General features: G+C 48.1%; 1 protein-coding gene across 1 annotated transcript in view; it reads left to right on the top strand.

The window, feature by feature from the left end:
- The window catches only part of ZFAT (zinc finger and AT-hook domain containing), a 154,213-nt gene that overhangs the window by 68,066 nt on the left and 68,646 nt on the right, over nucleotides 1–17,501 (top strand). The window contains exons 8-10 of the mRNA XM_059043620.2: nucleotides 1,578–1,665; nucleotides 3,659–3,808; nucleotides 5,527–5,700. Of these exons, the coding sequence (XP_058899603.1) occupies nucleotides 1,578–1,665; nucleotides 3,659–3,808; nucleotides 5,527–5,700 (412 nt within the window). The remainder of the gene's footprint in view (nucleotides 1–1,577; nucleotides 1,666–3,658; nucleotides 3,809–5,526; nucleotides 5,701–17,501) is intronic.

Here is a 17,501-nt window from a genome sequence, read left to right as displayed (position 1 = left end):
TCACCATTAAGTATAATGTTAGCTATAGGTTGTCTGTAGATATTCTTTATCAAGTTGAGGAAGTTCCCCTCTATTCCTGCTTTACTGAGATAGCTTATCATGAATAGGCATTGGATTTTGCCAAATTATTTTTCTGCCTCTATTGATATTATCATGTGATTTTTATTTCTTAGCCTGTTGATGTGATGGATTACATTAATTGATTTTAGAATGTTGAATCAACCTTGTACCTGGGATAAATCCCACTTGGTTGTGATGTATAGTTGTTTTTAAACATTTTGGGTTTTATGTGCTAATATTTTGTTGAGAATATTTGCATCTATGTTCTTGAGAGATACTGGCTTGTAATTTTCTTCTCTTGGGGTGGGTTTGGGTATTTTCTTTCTCGCATGAAGACATGGCATTCTCCCTCTTGCAGGTCTCTGTCTACATTTCCTCTTTTTAAAAGCTTTTTTATTTTTTAACATCTTTATTGAAGTATAATTGCTTCACAATGGTGTGTTAGTTTCTGCTTTATAACAAAGTGAATCAGCTATACATATACATACATCCCCATATACCCTCCCTCTGGCGTCTCCCTCCCACCCTCCCTACCCCACCCCTCTAGGTGGTCACAAAGCACCGAGCTGATCTCCCTGTGCTATGCAGCTGCTTCCCACTAGCTATCTGTTTTACATTTGGTAGTGTATATATAAGTCCATGCCACTCAAGGACACTAGTCATATTGGATTAGGGCCTGCAAACTCAACTAATTACATCTGTAATGACCATATTTCCAAATGAGGTCATATTCTGAGGTACTGGGGGCTAGGACTTCAACACATGAATCTGTGGGGGCAGAATTTAACCTATAACACCCACCCTCTGAAGAACTGTCATGTGAAATGGCATTAAAGTGAGCTCTGAGAGGAAAGGCGGATGAGCAATAGCGTGATCCTTCACAAAAGCTTCTTCCTAATTGAGAGCGTAGCACTGCAGGCAGGTGGGTTGACGAGCCAGCAGCTGCACAGAGCGAACCCCTTACCTGCAGCCTGGGTGGGACCTGCCCTTGGAGTGGTCGGAGGCTGGTGTGGGCGTCCGTCCCCGCGGGTTCTGACGCTGCCTCTTTCTCACAGACCTGGGGCTCTTTGCTCTTGGTCTTGGTTTCTTAACCTGTAACAGCAAAATACTGCCTGTCCTTCAAGAGTGGTCATGAGTCTCAATAAGATAACTTTATGAACCCCTCACACATCCCATGCCTTGAGCACTGGAGGGCAGAATACGTGTCGGGCTGTGGAGCAGCCCTGGTCTGCGTGGTAGACCTCGAGGCCGAGCCCCGCCCTCCCCTGGCCTGGCCACCCCCACAGGTCCGTTGTCTCTAAGGCCCGTCCCTCCCTCCTGAAATGGAGGTGAGCCCATTGCCCCACTGCCCTTGAGCTCCCCGGGCTGTGCAGGGCCGGCTGCGGGCTGCATGCCAGGCGCTGGGAAAGGCGCGCTGTGCATCTAGCTGTGACGGTGGTGGTGGTGGTGGTGGTATTTTTCCACAGAGCCTGAGTTTAAACGAGACAGTCCATTGATTATGCTCTCTTTCTGTTAAGGACAAAAGGAGTTATTCTTGTCCTGTGTGTGAAAAGTCTTTTTCAGAAGATCGATTGATAAAGTCACATATCAAGACCAACCATCCCGGTAAGGTTATGCATCTTAGAGTGGGAGATTGATTTTTAAATGCTTATGTTTGTTTTAAGACACAGCATTATATATCAACTGTATTAAGTGGAAGTATAAGAGGGAATAAAGATATAAGTAAATTCAAGGGCAAGAATTAACTTTCTTTTAAAGCTCAGGAGTTTATATAATTATGTGCTTCATTTTATCCTTTTATCTGGTCTTCAGATACGTCTACCCCAGTCTCATGGTTCCCCCCAGCTTTTCTAACAAGTTTTTATTAGAGTATAGTTGATTTACAATGTTCTGTTAGTTTCAGGTGTACAGCAAAGTGAGTCATTTATACATATACATCTATCCACTCTTTTTGTTTTTAGATTCTTTTCCCATAGAGGCCATTACAGTGTATTGAGTAGAATTCTGTGTGCTCCCCTCCCCTTTTAATAGTAACTGTGACTGCCTTTAGACGGGTCACTTACCCAGTGCAGACCCGACACAGATTCTACTTCCTTGGCGCCCTTTGTTGGTTCCTGAACCAAGTGATGCTTTACGAGGGGTGTAGGCTCCCTCCCAGGCCAAGGAACCCCGTGAGTTGGAGTGAGCGTCACCGTCAGTGTCCTCAACCCCCAAACTCCCTGGGCATCACCTGCCTTTGTCACTTTTGTTCTCACCGCCTGGGACCCCGCTCCTTGGTTCTGCCCAGTCAATTCCTGTGTATTCTCAACGTCCTCCCTCAGAGTCACCTTGGGGAGACTTTGGTGCCCCCCTCTCCACGTGGCCCGTCACGGTGCGCTCACCCCTGCACTCTAGGCACTGGTATCCTTCCGCTGCCCAGGAGCCTTGAGGCAGGGCCGCCATCCATCTGGCTTGTCCCCAGACCCCCGGTGCCACATCGCTCGGGGCCCGTGAGTGCAGATGTGTGCTGTGTGCGCATAACTGGGGAACAGAGCAGCTAGGTCCGTGTCCCTTTTCTCTTTCTCCTACTTTGTGTCTGCTCCTCCTACTGGGGAGCTGACCCACTGATTAAAGATGATATTGGAGAAAAATGAAGAAATAACGGAAGTGCAGTAACCCTCATGTTTCTTCTGGGATCGGGGAGCCTTGCAGCCTTCCTCCACGTGGGGACCCCGTGGGGACCCCGTGGGTTATGGGATTCTCTGACCGCCCAGTTCTGTCCTCCCCGTGTTAACCCGCGTCCTGTGGAACCTGTGTCCAGTGTGGGCCAGGGATACCCATTTAACCCCTTCAACTTTTGCTTATTATTTTAAATTTTTTATTATGTAAATTTTCAAATGTGTACAAAATACGCAGAATAATATAAAGAACACCCAGGTACCCATAACTCGGCTTCCACAGTTGTCTACGTTTGGTCAAGCTGCTGGCAGGAACTGACCCTCACTTTTTTCCCTCAAATATTCTACAGTATATCCCAACATGATGTGATTTCCCCATAAGAAAGCTTCAGCCTCCATCTCCAACTAACAAGGACTTTTAAAAAACAGAACTAACACATCACCATTAGAACAGTATTAAAAGTAGTTTCTTATTATCAGTTAGTATTAGTCCATTTAAAGTTTCCTCAGTTGACACAGACTTTCCTTTTTACAGCTGGTTTGTTTGAATCGAGTTGTTATGTCACCTGAGTTTCTTGTGTTCTGCAGGACACCCCCAGCCCTGCTTTTTTCCCCATGACGTTGATTTGTTGGGGAAACTGGGTCTCTTTTCCTGAGAGGTTTCACATTCTGCCTTTGTCCTACTGTGGCCTTGTGATACTGTTTCTCCATCCCTCACAGTTTGTGTTAACAGAAATTTAGATCCGAGACTCGCTTAGATTCTGGTTTGACTTTTTAGGCAAAAGTCCTATCACGTGAACGCCACGAGGCACATGTTAACTCGCCGCCTCAGAGCTGCTGGGATTGACCGGAGGTTCAGGCTCTGTCAGGAGGCTCACTTACATCGAACTTGAACCGAGGTTCTTGGGCTGCTTCTGGTTATCATCCTGCTTTTCTTCTAGAGGTTTCCATGAGCACCATTTCCGAGGTTCTCGGGAGGAGGGTGCAGCTGAAAGGGCTCATTGGGAAGAGAGCCATGAAATGCCCGTATTGTGATTTCTATTTCATGAAGAATGGCTCAGACCTTCAGCGTCATATTTGGGCTCATGAAGGTGAGTATTCCTCCATCAAAATGGAGCCCCGTTGTGATTTTGTGTTTCCTTTGGGGATTCTTTAGGAGGAAGCTGTACCTCCACATCCCCTGTGGTTAGAATTTCTTTAGTGTGCTGAGAAATGTGTCCGTCAGCCAGCTTTAAGGCATTACTCAGCTGCTGTTGCGGTGGGCAGCTCTGTGCATTCTTCACGGCTCTGGTTGGAGCTGTAGTTGAGCAAATCACCACAGCTCCTGGGCGGAAAGCAAGCTTCAGGAGAGCAGCAGCCGCGCTGGCCTGGTCACGGTGGGAAGTCTGGTGGCCGCCCCGGGGCGCTGGTGCTGGTAGGCGCGGCGGGGCGGGGGCAGCTGCTGGTGTCTCGGGTGAAGGAAGGCCAGGAGGACGGCCGGGTCCTCTGATTCCGGCGGCGGGGGAAGACCTGGGTGGAGACGAAGCCGGGCGGGGAGGAGGAAGGTAGGCCGTGCCTTGGGGGGCTCGCCTGTGAAGGGAGGTGTGGGCCGCGCTCTGGGACGCTGCGCAGTTGGAGGTCAGGGTGCAGTTAGCGACGGCGGGGCTGTGCCTCTGCTCCCCGGAAGAGGACGCCACCCTCCAGGTGATGAGGCTCGGAGCCCTGGGGCCCGGGAGAGCCCTTCCTGTGAGTTAGCAACCTGCCGTGCTGCTGGCAGGCCAACAGGAAGGACGGCTCCGCAGGGGGACGGAATAAGTCTCTCCTACGATATGGGATCAAGTGAACGGTTCGGCCACGAGAGCGGTAGCTGATGCAATAGGAACCTGGACACGGCAGAGGGGCAGGACCGAAGCCGAGGCTGGGAGCTGCTCTTCGGCTGACCAGCACGCATGCGCCTCCGCGCTGTGCCGCCGGGCGCGCCCCGCAGCCTCGTTAAAGCCTGGCCTCCTCGACTGCAAGGTCGCAGGTAGTGCAGACGAGGGGTGGCCGTGCTGGGCTCACTGAAACGTGCCCGTCATACCCCGCGGGCAGGTGCAGGCACAGCTCCCCTCCGCCATCAGCGCGTCACACCGGGTGGTAAGGGCCCTTTGCTGGTCCATTCCCTCTGGGCAGGGAAGGCCGGGCCAGGGCTTCTCGCCTTGAAATCAGCCCTCGGTGTTTACTACAGAGTAGGTCCTCGGTAGATGTCTGTGGAACGAAGGAGGAGTAGCCAAATGGTAAGACGCCCCCGCAGTCGAGCCGTTAGCCCAACCGCGGCGACTAGCGTTGTAAAGCTCTGCTTATTTCATGACCTACAATATGCTCTCACATGTGATCCTGCGTGCCTGATCCTGGTGACTTTTGCCAAGGCCCTTGGTTAATTTTTGTCACTTTAACTCAACTCAGGTGAATGAACGTCTGCTGCTCCAAATGCTCGAGTCTGTGCCCTCAGAGGTTCCAGACTGTGGGGAGAGGAGGTGTCCGCTACTCGCTGTCCAGTGCTGTGAGCAGAGCAGCAGCAGCAGCGACAGGCGGGAGCTGGGTGCGCTGCTGGGGGCGCAAGGAGTTCTACCGCAGGCCCAGGAGGAGAGGGCGTCCTAGGTGGAAGGCGTAGCGCGGGTGGGAGCGTGGCCTGGGGAAGTGTGCGGCGTGCTCAGGGACCAGCGGGTGCACGGGTTTGTTCAGAAGGGACCAGGAGGTGTGTGTGCACATGTGTAGACGTATATGTTCCTTCTGATACACACACGTATACGTGAATACGCGTGTATGTCTGCTCTTTCTCCTGCGGCAGGCGTGAAGCCCTTCAAATGCTCTTTGTGTGAGTACGCGGCCCGCAGCAAGAGCAACCTCAAGGCTCACATGAACCGCCACAGCGCCGAGAAGACCCACCTGTGCGACCTGTGTGGCAAGAAGTTCAAGTCAAAGGGGACGCTGAAAAGCCACAAGCTCCTGCACACGGCTGACGGTGAGTGAGCGACCCCACAGGCAGCTTTTCCCCTAGACTTGTGGCTGGAATCTTACATCCGGAGTCCAGCGGAGACCGTGGCTGCGCCTCGAGCAGGAAGGAGCCTCTGTCCTTGGAATGTCCGTGGTGAAGGAGACCAGAGTGAGCTCACCTGCTTCCTCACTGCTCTGTGCTCAGTGCTGGAGCCGTGCCGGCCCCACCGGTGCTGGCTAAACACTCGCTCTGTGCGTGCGTGCGTGCGTGCGTGCGTGTGTGTGTGTGTGAGAGAGAGAGAGAGAGAGTGTGCGCGCGCGTGTGTGTGTGTGCGCGTGTGCGTGCACTTGTTGGGGGTGGATGTGGAGGGGACGCTCCTTCAGGGAATAAGGCATCCTCGGGAGGCCTTGATCTGGAAGTTTCAGTCCTGTTCAGCCCTCCATCCCCACCCGAGCCTGACGGTCTTGAGGGGTGGCCGTGACCACACCTGACTTGACGCTTCCAGGGGATGCTACCTCAGGGTTTCCGTACTCAGTCCACAGTGAGACTCAGTCTAACATACAAACAGCATTTGGGCAGGTTTGACCTCGATAAAGTACACCTACATGGATTTCGGGTTTTATTCATTCACCAAGAGCCACTGACCCAGTTCCTCCTGTGTGCTGCCCTCTGCCTGGGGTACAGGGTCAAGAAGGAACAGTTCCTGCCTTCCAGAAGTGTCTAGGCCAGCAGGAGGCAGAGGAGCTGGCGGGCCATGGGGGAGGCGGCGCGAGGCGCGGGGAGCTCTGGGAGGAGGGTGTGCGTCTCCGTGACTGGGAAGGGCCACCCTGAGGGGGGCCCGACAGAGAAAGAAAGGCTGAATCACAAAATTACTTTAGGAAGACAGGCAGCCAAACCATAAAAAACCTATAACATTTAAAACTTTCCTTCAGAACCCCAGTTCTGTCAGGGTCTCGTCAATATTAAATGTAATGAGATTAATAAGCTCTACCAATGAGTTGTTATTTTAGCACAATGATATACAAAAATCGGAGTCCACTATAAAAACTGAAGTGATTTCAACAGAGAGTTTTGATTTCAGAGCGTAGAGGATGATCCAGCCGTTAGGCTCTACCTTTATTTTAAGATTGTTCCAAGAGCTCAGGGAAGCAAGTGAAGTGACAGGCGGGACAGGCTGAGTGTCCCTGGGCTGCCTGCTGTGACACCTGTGTGCCATCCGGGAGCTCGAGGGGCTCGGCCGAATGCTCGGCCTGGGATTCGTCAGAATTGAGGATGGGGGCTTGCCTCAGGCTGAACCAGAGCCAGAGCCCTGCTATTCAGACTTAAGCAGTGCGCTGTAAATTTAAAAATCCATAGTCAAAGTAATTAAAGAGACAACGACAGTAACGCGGTCATATCCTGAGTAACGAAAGCATTAAGTCCCGTAGTTATTCGTGAGTTCTTACACCTCTGCCAGCAATAAGCCTCAATGGTATTTCTTGACATGGTCGCACGATATTCACTGAAATCCCTAATGAAAACAGTGCCAGTTACGAGAAGCAGCCGTCCCCAGAGCCAGGGAGGTGTGGCGTGTCCACTGGGCTGTGAGGGCAGGTCTGGGGGGCTGGGAAGGGCACCGTGGCCTCGTGCCCGGCTCCGAGGTCTGGGCTCGGTGCCGAAAGGCTTTGAGAAGGTGGGGCGCGCGTCTGACCAGGGATCGTGGACAGGCCGTCCTGGGTCATGCAGGGATGGGGTTGGTGTGAGTCGTGGTGTCACAGCAGGCATCCCAGGGACACTCAGCCTGTCCCGCCTGTCACTTCACTTGCTTCCCCGAGCTCTTCAGCAGGAAGGGGAGTTCAGATGGACAGATACCTGTGTGGAGTCAAAGCAGTAACACGACCTTCCCAAAAGACTTCATGAAATATTTTCTTAACAAAGCGGGAAGTTTGCACTGTTACTCTTCATGTTCTTTCCTGACGTTCTTGGGAGGATGAGGTATTTGTAAAGTCATGTCTTCTTTTCACACACTCGCCAGTCTGGGCAGCAGGGCATCGGTCCTCGGGTGTGACCCCCCGGGAGGACAGTGGGACAGGGGCGTCCTCGTGGGCAGCCTGCTTCCCTGCTTGGGCCTCGGTCTTGTTATGCTGCAAAATAAGGACGTGACACCTTAACGTTTCTTGGGTCTCTTTAGCCTTGACGCTCTGTGATTCTAGGAGGCAAGTGTAATGGAGTGCTTCGGATGTGGAAATGTGCGGTGCAATGTCATTTTCTCTGGTCTAACTTTGGGGTGACCACTTCTTCCCCAGGCCTGCTGGGACTCCTTTGTGTGTCTGTTTTGACGCTTGCTGTGGTGTCAGGCCGTCTCAAAGGCCAGCCTGGTGAGTGAGTGGAGTCCTGGGTTGTAGACCAGCTGTTCATCTCCACTGGTGATCTGTTCTGTACATCACATAGGCTATTCTTTTCCTTCTCAGTTTTAAAAAAGCTTTAAAAAACTTTAGTTACTTCTCTCACCCATTTTTTGGTAGTACTCACATTTTAGTTTGCTGACTTCTGAAAGCTTTTTGTATCTCACTGGTTTGTCATAGTGTGCACATATTTCCCTCCAACTTACCATTTGCTTCTGTGTTTTTAGTGTATCTTTTTATATATAGATGCTGGATGACTAGCATATTTAAATTTATCAGTCTCTTTCCAATTTCCATTTATTTCTCTATGTTAAAAGAAACCTTCCCCATCTTAGGGGGAAATTCTTTTGTATTTTCTTCAAGTTTTATTTTGTGCGTTTATAACATTTAAGAAACTTAATATTCTTGACATTTATTCTGGTGCAAGGTCTGTCATAGGATTCTTTGTTTCTCAACAGTTATCAGTTGACTCAGCATATTTATTGAGAAATCAGTCCTTTCCATTTTGTTCTGAAATGCCAGAATTTCTCAAGATGTTGGGGGTATTCTGGGATTTTGGATTGTTTTGATGATCTTTGCTCTAGTACATTGTTTTGCAAGATACTGTTTTAAAAATTATAATATTATGCATGCATATATTATTCCTTTTTCTTCTTTTTTTTTTTTGTGGACATCTCGTTTTTTCTCATTTAGTTATTATTTCTTCGGGTAAACTGGATGGCCTCACGAGCTGTTTGACACCAGCTGAAACATGCTTTGAATTCCTCGGGGAAATATGCTCCTACTAGGGGCCTGGCCACCTCGATGAGGCTCCCAGCCTGTAACCATAGTTAGCTCTTTATTTAGAAGTAGGCCTGGCTTTAGAGCCTGCCTGAAATTATCTGGTTTTCCGTGCAGTTGTACCAGTAACAGTTGAGCAGGTTGCTTCTCAGAGAAGCTACGTGGCGCAGGCAGAGCTGGGGAGGCTTCAGTCTTGCCTGCCACTGCCTGGTAGGGTGGCCTTGGCCCAGTGCCTTCTCTGAGCCTCAGTCTCCTCCTCAGTGAAGTGGGGATAATTATACCTCCTTCGCCTAGTGGCTGCGAGGTTGGAAGGGCAGGCGACGCGCCCCCCTCGTCTGGGCTTCTTCCCACGCTTCTGGCCGCCCCTCAGTCCCCTCTCCTTGTGCCCCCTCAGCTCTGACCTCTACATCTTGCAGGGCCGCAGGGCGCAATCCGAGGACTCTTCCTGCTGCACCCTCGCCCTAGGCGATCCTCTCTGCCTTGTGGCTTCACGCACCGTTTCCGTGAAGGCTTCCGAACTTGCATTTGCAGCCCCGTGCTCGCCCCCGGCCTTAAGCCCTGCGTCTCCTGCTGCCCGCTCGGCCTCTGCGCCTGTGTCGGGAAGGCCCCTCAGACTTAGCACGTGCATCTCCTGCGGTCCAGGGGCCACCAAACTCTGTAAAGGCACAGTACTTTTTTTAGGTTTTGAGTGCCACCTAGGGCTTCCAGTGGCATATTCTTCGTTTCAGTTAGTTTGTTTGTTTTCACAAACCTTGAAATGTGTCAAAACCATTCTTTTTTTTTTTTTAAACATCTTTATTGGAGTATAATTGCTTTACAATGGTGGTTAGTTTCTGCTTTACAACAAAGTGAATCAGTTATACATATACATATGTTCCCATATCTCTTCCCTCTTGCATCACCCTCTCTCCCACCCTCCCTATCCCACCCCTCTAGGTGGACACAAAGCACTGAGCTGATCTCCCTGTGCTATGCGGCTGCTTCCCACTAGCTATCCACCCTACGTTTGGTAGTGTATATATGTCCCTGCCACTCTCTCACTTCGTCACAGCTTACCCTTCCCCCTCCCCATATCCTCAAGTCCATGCTCTAGTAGGTCTGTGTTTTATTCCAGTCCTACCACTAATCTCTTCATGACATTCTTTTTTCTTAGATTCCATATATATGTGTTAGCATACGGTATTTGTTTTTCTCCTTCTGACTTACTTCACTCTGTATGACAGACTCCAGGTCTATCCACCTCATTACAAATAACTCAGTTTCGTTTCTTTTTATGGCTGAGTAATATTCCATTGTATATATGTGCCACATCTTCTTTATCCATTCGTCTGTTGATGGACACTTAGGTTGCTTCCATGACCTGGCTATTGTAAATAGAACTGCAATGAACGTTTTGGTACATGACTCTTTGAATTATGGTTTTCTCAGGGTATATGCCCAGTAGTGGGATTGCGGGGTTGTATGGTAGTTCTATTTGTAGTTTTTTAAGGAACCTCCATACTGTTCTCCATAGCGGCTGTATCAATTTACATTCCCACCAACAGTGCAAGAGGGTTCCCTTTTCTCCACACCCTCTCCAGCATTTATTGTTTCTAGAGTTTTTGATGATGGCCAATCTGACCTGTGTGAGATGATATCTCATTGTAGTTTTGATTTGCATTTCTCTAATGATTAATGATGTTGAGCATTCTTTCATGTGTTTGTTGGCAATCTGTATATCTTCTTTGTAGAAATGACTCTTAGAGGAAGACATAGGCAGAACACTCTATGACATAAATCACAGCAAGATCCTTTTTGACCCACCTCCTAGAGAAATGGAAATAAAAACAAAAATAAGCAAATGGGACCTAATGAAACTTAAAAGTTTTTGCACAGCAAAGAAAACCATAAACAAGACGAAAAGACAACCCTCAGAATGGGAGAAAATAGTTGCAAATGAAGCAACTGACAAAGGATTAATCTCCAAAATTTATAAGCAACCCATGCAGCTCAATAACAAAAAAACCCAAACAACCCAATCCAAAAATGGGCAGAAGACCTAAACAGACATGTCAAAGCCATTCTTAACCCCCCGCTGTTACAAAACAGGAAGCAGGCTGGAGTTGGCCCATGGGCCGTGGGTTGCCGACCCCCGCTCTACCCCATCTCGGTATTGCGGCTCCTTTTCAGGCGCTCGGGTCACAAACTTCGAGTCACTCCTGGCTGTCTTGCTCCCACCCTGCACATGGTCCTTCAGCGAATCCTGTGTGTCCTTGCCTCGACGTGATCCAGAATTCTGCCCCTTCTGGGCGTCCCCACGGCTTGGCCGCTGGCCCCTCTTGCGTCTGTTCTTGCAGGAGCATCCCAGCTGCTTTTCCTGCTTCTCCTGCCCTGTCCCCACAGTCTGTCCTGCTGCACGCGTCTCAGAGTAACTGCCAAATCCTAACTGTGATCTCTCTGACCCGTTCACCCCGGCCCCTTCTCTGGCCTCATCTGCGCTGCTCTCCCCTGACTCTCACCTCTCCAGACGGATCGGTCTCCTCCCTGCCCTGCAGGTCTGCCACGTACATGCCCATCTCAGGGCACCTGCCCTCCCCCTGCCTGGTGTGCTCTCCCCGCCAGATTCCTGAATGGATACTTCGTTCACGGCCTTCAGATCCCACGCGAGAGTCCTTCTCTCAGGAAGGCCTTCCCTGGCTACACTGTGTGTTTGAAATCTTAACATTCCACCAGATCATCCCAAATCCCCTCGTGTTTATGTTTTTCTTTTGGCTTATCTTTCTCTAGTGTACTGTGTAGTTTTCTTGTTTGTCTCTCCCACTGGAACTCTCCCACTAACTTCATACTTTCTTCCATGTTTCTTACTGTTTCTTCTTAGAGCTGTCTTTCTCTAATGTGTAATATATATATATTTTCATGATTTTCTGTGTCTTCCACTAGACTGTAAGTTCCTCAAGCAGGGATTTTTGACTTACTCTATTGGTTTTGTTTTGTATCCCCAGCACCTAACAGTGCCTGACTTGTAGTAGGTGCTCAATAAATTTTTGTTGATTGACAGAGTGAAGGAAAATGTAAAGTGCCTTACATAAAGTGGATGGGATGTAGGAGCACTCAGAAAGTGCCACTTCTTTTCTGCATCTCATCTCCCAGATAGTTCTAGCAAATCAAATGCTTGTGAGTTAGAAATCTTAAAATACGGTAGAGGAACTCACTGTTAAATGAATCCTCTTGGGTATCTTTTTTTTTTTTTTTTTTTTTGTGGGTATCTTTTTTTTTTTTTTTTTTTTTGTGTGTGTGTGTGTGTAACGCGGGCCTCTCACTGCTGTGGCCTCTCCCGTTGCGGAGCACAGGCTCCGGGCGCGCAGGCTCAGCGGCCATGGCTCACGGGCCCAGCCGCTCCGCGGCATGTGGGATCCTCCTGGACCAGGGCACGAATCCGTGTCCCCTGCATCGGCAGGCGGACTCTCAACCACTGCGCCACCAGGGAAGCCGTTGGGTATCTTTTAATGAAGTAGAAAAGAATTGAGTAATTAGCCTCTCCTTTACCTGCTTGCGAATCTAATTTTTCACTTGTATTGGCTTCTTTAAAGTGATCTATTCCTGTTTATTCATTTCTGTTTCCCAGAGGAGCTCATTACTGTGTCTTAGAAGAGATAGGCCAGAATGGGTGAAGGTTTCTGTTAGAAACGTTTGCCAGTTGATATGTACGAAGAGAGATACTGAGCTATAAAGGGCCCGATTAAACCCTTTGCGTGTATGCCAGTGGGTGCAAGAATTTAATGCAGAAATCATGCTGGTAACACATCTCCCCGCTTTTGACTTTAAAGAGGGTCTAGACATGTGATGTGTGGTCCAGAGTTTTATACATGATTCAGCCCACCCAGAGCAGATGGGGGAGGTTAAGTGGTGCGGTGCCTTTAGGTTACCTAATCAAACAAGAATTCTCTAATCATGAAATAAAAAGCTCTTTGAAGTTCAGTGCTAATTCCTTTAGGTCCCCTCCTTCTCCCAGTCCAACCTGCCCTCATACACTGGAGATAAGAAGTTTTCTGGTAAAATTTACAAAGAGGAATTATCCAAGCTCCAACCACTCTTGTGTGTGTAGTAACTGGGCAAGTGGAGAAGCTGAATGTGGAAATTAGGTCTGAGTGGAGGAAGTACCACTTTTTCCCTTGCTTCTTCGATTTATAATAAGAGATCCCATGGCTACACATTGAAATATTCTAGGAGATGTAAGTATGGAGTTTTAAAATCTCCTCTTTCTCTGAAAAACACAGTCACTCTAGCATAGAGTAGCTGCACTTATCCATAGTCTTTTTACGTCTATAAACATACACTCTAGAACCAAGAAGTTAAAAGAAAATGGTACCTGAGCAGCCAGATGGTTGATCTGACCAGGTTCATTTACGAGGCTTCGGTGAGACTGCTCCCGTCCCTCTAAGCCTTCCTCCAGCTTTTACTCCTGGAGAAAAGGTCGAGGGTCGGGGGTGGGAGTGGGGCAACAGCCGTGAACACAGTAGGTTTCCGTGGCTTATCCTCACGGGCTGGTGTCTGGGTGATGGGCAGGAGAGGGGAGGCTGACTTTAGGACCCAGGAGTCCCGGTTTCTGTGTGTACCCTGTCTGGGGCCACCGGAAGCTCTTTTCCTGAGGTTTTTATAAACCATAAGAATATATTAGTGCATATATGTGGAATCTAGAAAAATGGTCCAGATGAACCTATTTGCTGGGCAGGAATAGAGAGGCAGATGTAGAGAACAGGCATGTGGACACAGTGGGGGAAGGGGAGGGTGGGACGAATTGGGAGATTAGGATTGACGTAAATACATGACCGTGTGTAAAACAGACAGCTAGTGGGAAGCTGCTGTAGAGCACAGGGAGCTCAGCTCGGTGCTCTGTGATGGCCTAGAGGGGTGGGATGGGGTGGGGGGAGGTCCAAGAGGGAGGGGATATATGTATACACATAGAGCTGATTCAGTTCTTTGCACAGCAGAAACTAACACAACATTGTAAAGCAAAAATACTCCAATTAAAAAAAAAAGAATAACTGAGCTCATACTATAAAATGAACTGTACAGCTTACTGAACAGTTAGCTTAGACTAATACACAGATTAACTGTTGAATAAGGCTTGGTTACCTACAACCTCACTTGGGTAGAGGAGTCTCAGCTGCAAATACCTGGCACAGAGACTCTAATTTAGTCCTGTTCTGGTGCCTTGCTCTTTCCTGGTCTTTTATCGAGCTCTGCCTTCTGTTTCTTTCTCTGTCTAATGCTGATCCATTCCTCCTTGTATGGAAACTGATGTACTAATTACAGAGAGTCATCCGTCTCTAAGCTGCTTCAAGTTCAGCTGTTAAAGTGCAGAGACTTCTTAAACTGCCTGTTTATTGCTGTAGCTATTTCTGTTCTGAGTTGCCATCGCACAAATTAGTGCAGATGCCAGAACTGCGAAGATGTGTGCTTTGCAAAATGCCTGCTGCAAAATGCCTGTTAAGCTTCCTGCAGGGTGCTTTTCTCACGTTAGGCGGCAGACCCGTGTGTACCAGGCTATGTAGAGAGGCAGTACGGCAGAGTGCGTAAAACCTTGGGCTTACGGGGCCAGTCCCAGGTCGGAGCCACTTCCTGTCTGCATGACCTTGAACAGGTGGTCTGTCATCCCTATTTGTAACATGGGCGTGATGAAGTTTCCTGTGTGTGGGGATGTATTAGTTTCCTGTGGCTGCTGTAACAAACTACCACAAGTTTAGCGGCTTAAAACAACACAGATGTATTATGTGACAGCTCTGGAGGTCAGAAGTCTAAAATCAAGCTGTCAGCAGGGCTGCATTTCTTCTGGAGGCCCCAGGGGAGAATCTCTTTCTTTAACCTCTCTGGCTTCTAGAGGCTGCCTATATAGCCTTTGGCTTATGAGCACCCCCTTCATAGCTCTCACCCCCCCCCTCTGTTTCTTTCATCACATCTCCTCTTGGACTCCGAACCCCCTGCCTCTCTCTTATAAGGACCCTTGCGATTTCACTGGGCCCACCTGGATAATCCAGGCTCATCTCCTCTCTCAAGATCTTTAACTTGAGCACATCTGCAAAATCCCTTTTGCATATAACGTAATGTTTACAAGTCCTGGGGTTTAGGACCTGGGTATTTTGGGGGGAGGGCATTATCAGCTTACCGCAGCGGGGTTCTGGGGAGCTAATTTGGGTTCACATGGAGTGTGGGTTCATTCTGAGTGGTGTACGTATACCTGCTCCGTCAGGGATCGGTATTCTCATGTTCCCAGCCACTCGACACAGTGTACAGATGGATATTTGTGGTGATTAATCTACATCAACTGTGTCATTTGGGAAATATCAAATTACTCTTCTCTCAAATATTCCTTCTTTAGGAAGGCACAGTGCAAGAGTTAATATTTAAAGAGTGAATATCAGTGTTGAAAAGGGTAAAGGCAGTTTTCTGAAAAATTTGCTTATGCAAAATATCACCTTTTTCAGTAAGACTGGATAAACAGTCATAAGAAGGCATTTTCACTTTTATGCCTCCAGATATTACCAGTAATAGTTCATATTTATGCAGATTTCTTTCTTTAAATATTTTAGTGTTCCTTCAAGTTTGAGGTACACATGAAGTTTGATTTGGCCGGAGTTATTTAATTTAGCAGCTATTCCAAACATGTTGCCTTAAAACAGAAGTTTCCCATCACTGTCTTTCTTTGGTTTCTGATGGAATCCAAATGCCAGAAGACAAGGGGGCAGTTGGATTTTCTTCTGACGGTTTAAGATTTTCTGCCATTCCATTCAGCCCTGGTTTCATATGGAGCTCTATTTAAAGAAACTAAGCAGCTGGAACCATCCTCGGGGAAACTCATCAAGCAGATGAGGGTGCAGTAGCAAACAAAGGAAGCCAGCAGGTGGTGTGTGTTACCCTTTTCTTTTAAGTATTTTTTTCCAGTTTTATTGAAATATAGCTCATATATAATGTATTAGCTTAAGGTGTACAACATAATGATTTGATATATGTATATATTGTGAAGTGACTACCACAATAAGTTTAGTTAACATCCATCACCTAGTTAAAATTTCTTTCTTGAGATGATTAAGTAGTTTTTAATTTTATTGAATATATTTGACATACGACATTAGGTAAATGTAAGGTGTATAACATGTTGCTTTGATGCATTTATATATTGTATCAATAACATGGTTGCCATTGCAGTGATATTTATCTCATTACATAGCTGTAGGATAGTATTGTTGGCTATATTCATTATACTGTGTGTTAGATCACTATGGTGGTACTTCCCTGGTGGTCCAGCGGTTAAGACTCTGTGCTTCCACTGCAGGGGGCGTGGGTTCGATCCCTGGCCAGGGAACTAAGATCCCGCATGCCGTGTGGTGCAGCCAAAAAGTGAAAAAAAAAAAAAAAGCATCACTATGGCATATGTACTACTTGTTGCAAGTTTGTACCCTTAAATAACATCAGTTTTTATCCCTCCCTCCTTCTCTCCCTCATCCCCATTAACCAGTATTTTACTCTTTGCTTTTGATTTTTTAGATTCCACGTATAGGTGATATCATGCAGTACTTGTTTTTCTCTGTCTGACTTATCTCACTTAGCGCCATGTGCTCAAGATCCATCCATATTGTTGGAAATGGAGGATATTGTCCTCTCTCATGGCCAAACAATATTCCAGTGTGTGTGTGTGTGTGTGTGTGTGTGTGTGTGTGTGTGCGTGTGTGTGCACGCCACATGTTTTTTTATCCATTCATCTGTTGATGGGCATTTAAGTTGTTTCCATATCTTGCCTATTGTGAATACTGCAATAAACGTGGGAATGCATGTATCTCCTTGAAATCCTATTTTCATTTCCTTTGGGTATATACTAGTAGTGGAATTGCTGGATCATACGGTAGATCAGTTTCTAATTTTCTGAGAAACCCCATATTTTTTTCCATTGTGGTTGGACCAGTTTACATTCCCAACAACAGTGTATGTGTTCCCTTTTCACCATATCCTCGCCAGGGTGCTGTGCGTTTTCTAAGTGCTGGTCACGACGCTGTGGGCTTTGTATATCCTGGAGTGAGCCCCACACAGCTGCCAGCAGGTGAGGATGACTATCTTTATTTTTAGGAGTGGAGCCCGTCTCCTCTACTCAGGCGAATCTTCTGCTTGAGCACAGGGGCCTCAGCAGGGCGGGTGCTCCACTGCCCCCCACCCACCCCCGGCCCCGCGCTCTGGCACATTCACCTTTCCTTCCAAAGCAGAAGGAAATTTAGTAGGAAGGGCAGTCCTAACCTTCCCAGGGGTGGGGGCACCTCTCGATATCTAACCCAAGGCAGAATAGCACGAACTTCTGTTCTTTTTCTCCCCCATCCCACCTCCAAATCCTGTCTCCGCTACCTGGCAGGACAAGCTGAGTAGATTTCTGCCTGAGACCTGAGTCAAGGGCTGAGCTCAGGACTGCCTGCCTCCAGACCCTGGGCTTTTTCTGGTGGCACCTGATTTAGCCAAGCATCCCAGTGCCAGGTGCAGCCAGTGTCCACAGGACAGAGATCAGCTTTGTTCCATCAGCCACTTGGCCAGGAAGTACTGGCTGAAGAGCTCAAGTTAGAGCAACAGACTCCTCCCAGAGGAAACTTGAAAACGGAGATGCTGCAAAGATGGTACCTCACCTACTGAGGGATGAACAGAAGT

Source organism: Kogia breviceps, chromosome 17, assembly GCF_026419965.1.
Source record: "Kogia breviceps isolate mKogBre1 chromosome 17, mKogBre1 haplotype 1, whole genome shotgun sequence".
In the NCBI taxonomy this organism is placed as follows: Eukaryota; Metazoa; Chordata; class Mammalia; order Artiodactyla; family Physeteridae; genus Kogia; species Kogia breviceps.
This window is presented reverse-complemented; position numbering and strand designations above follow the sequence as displayed.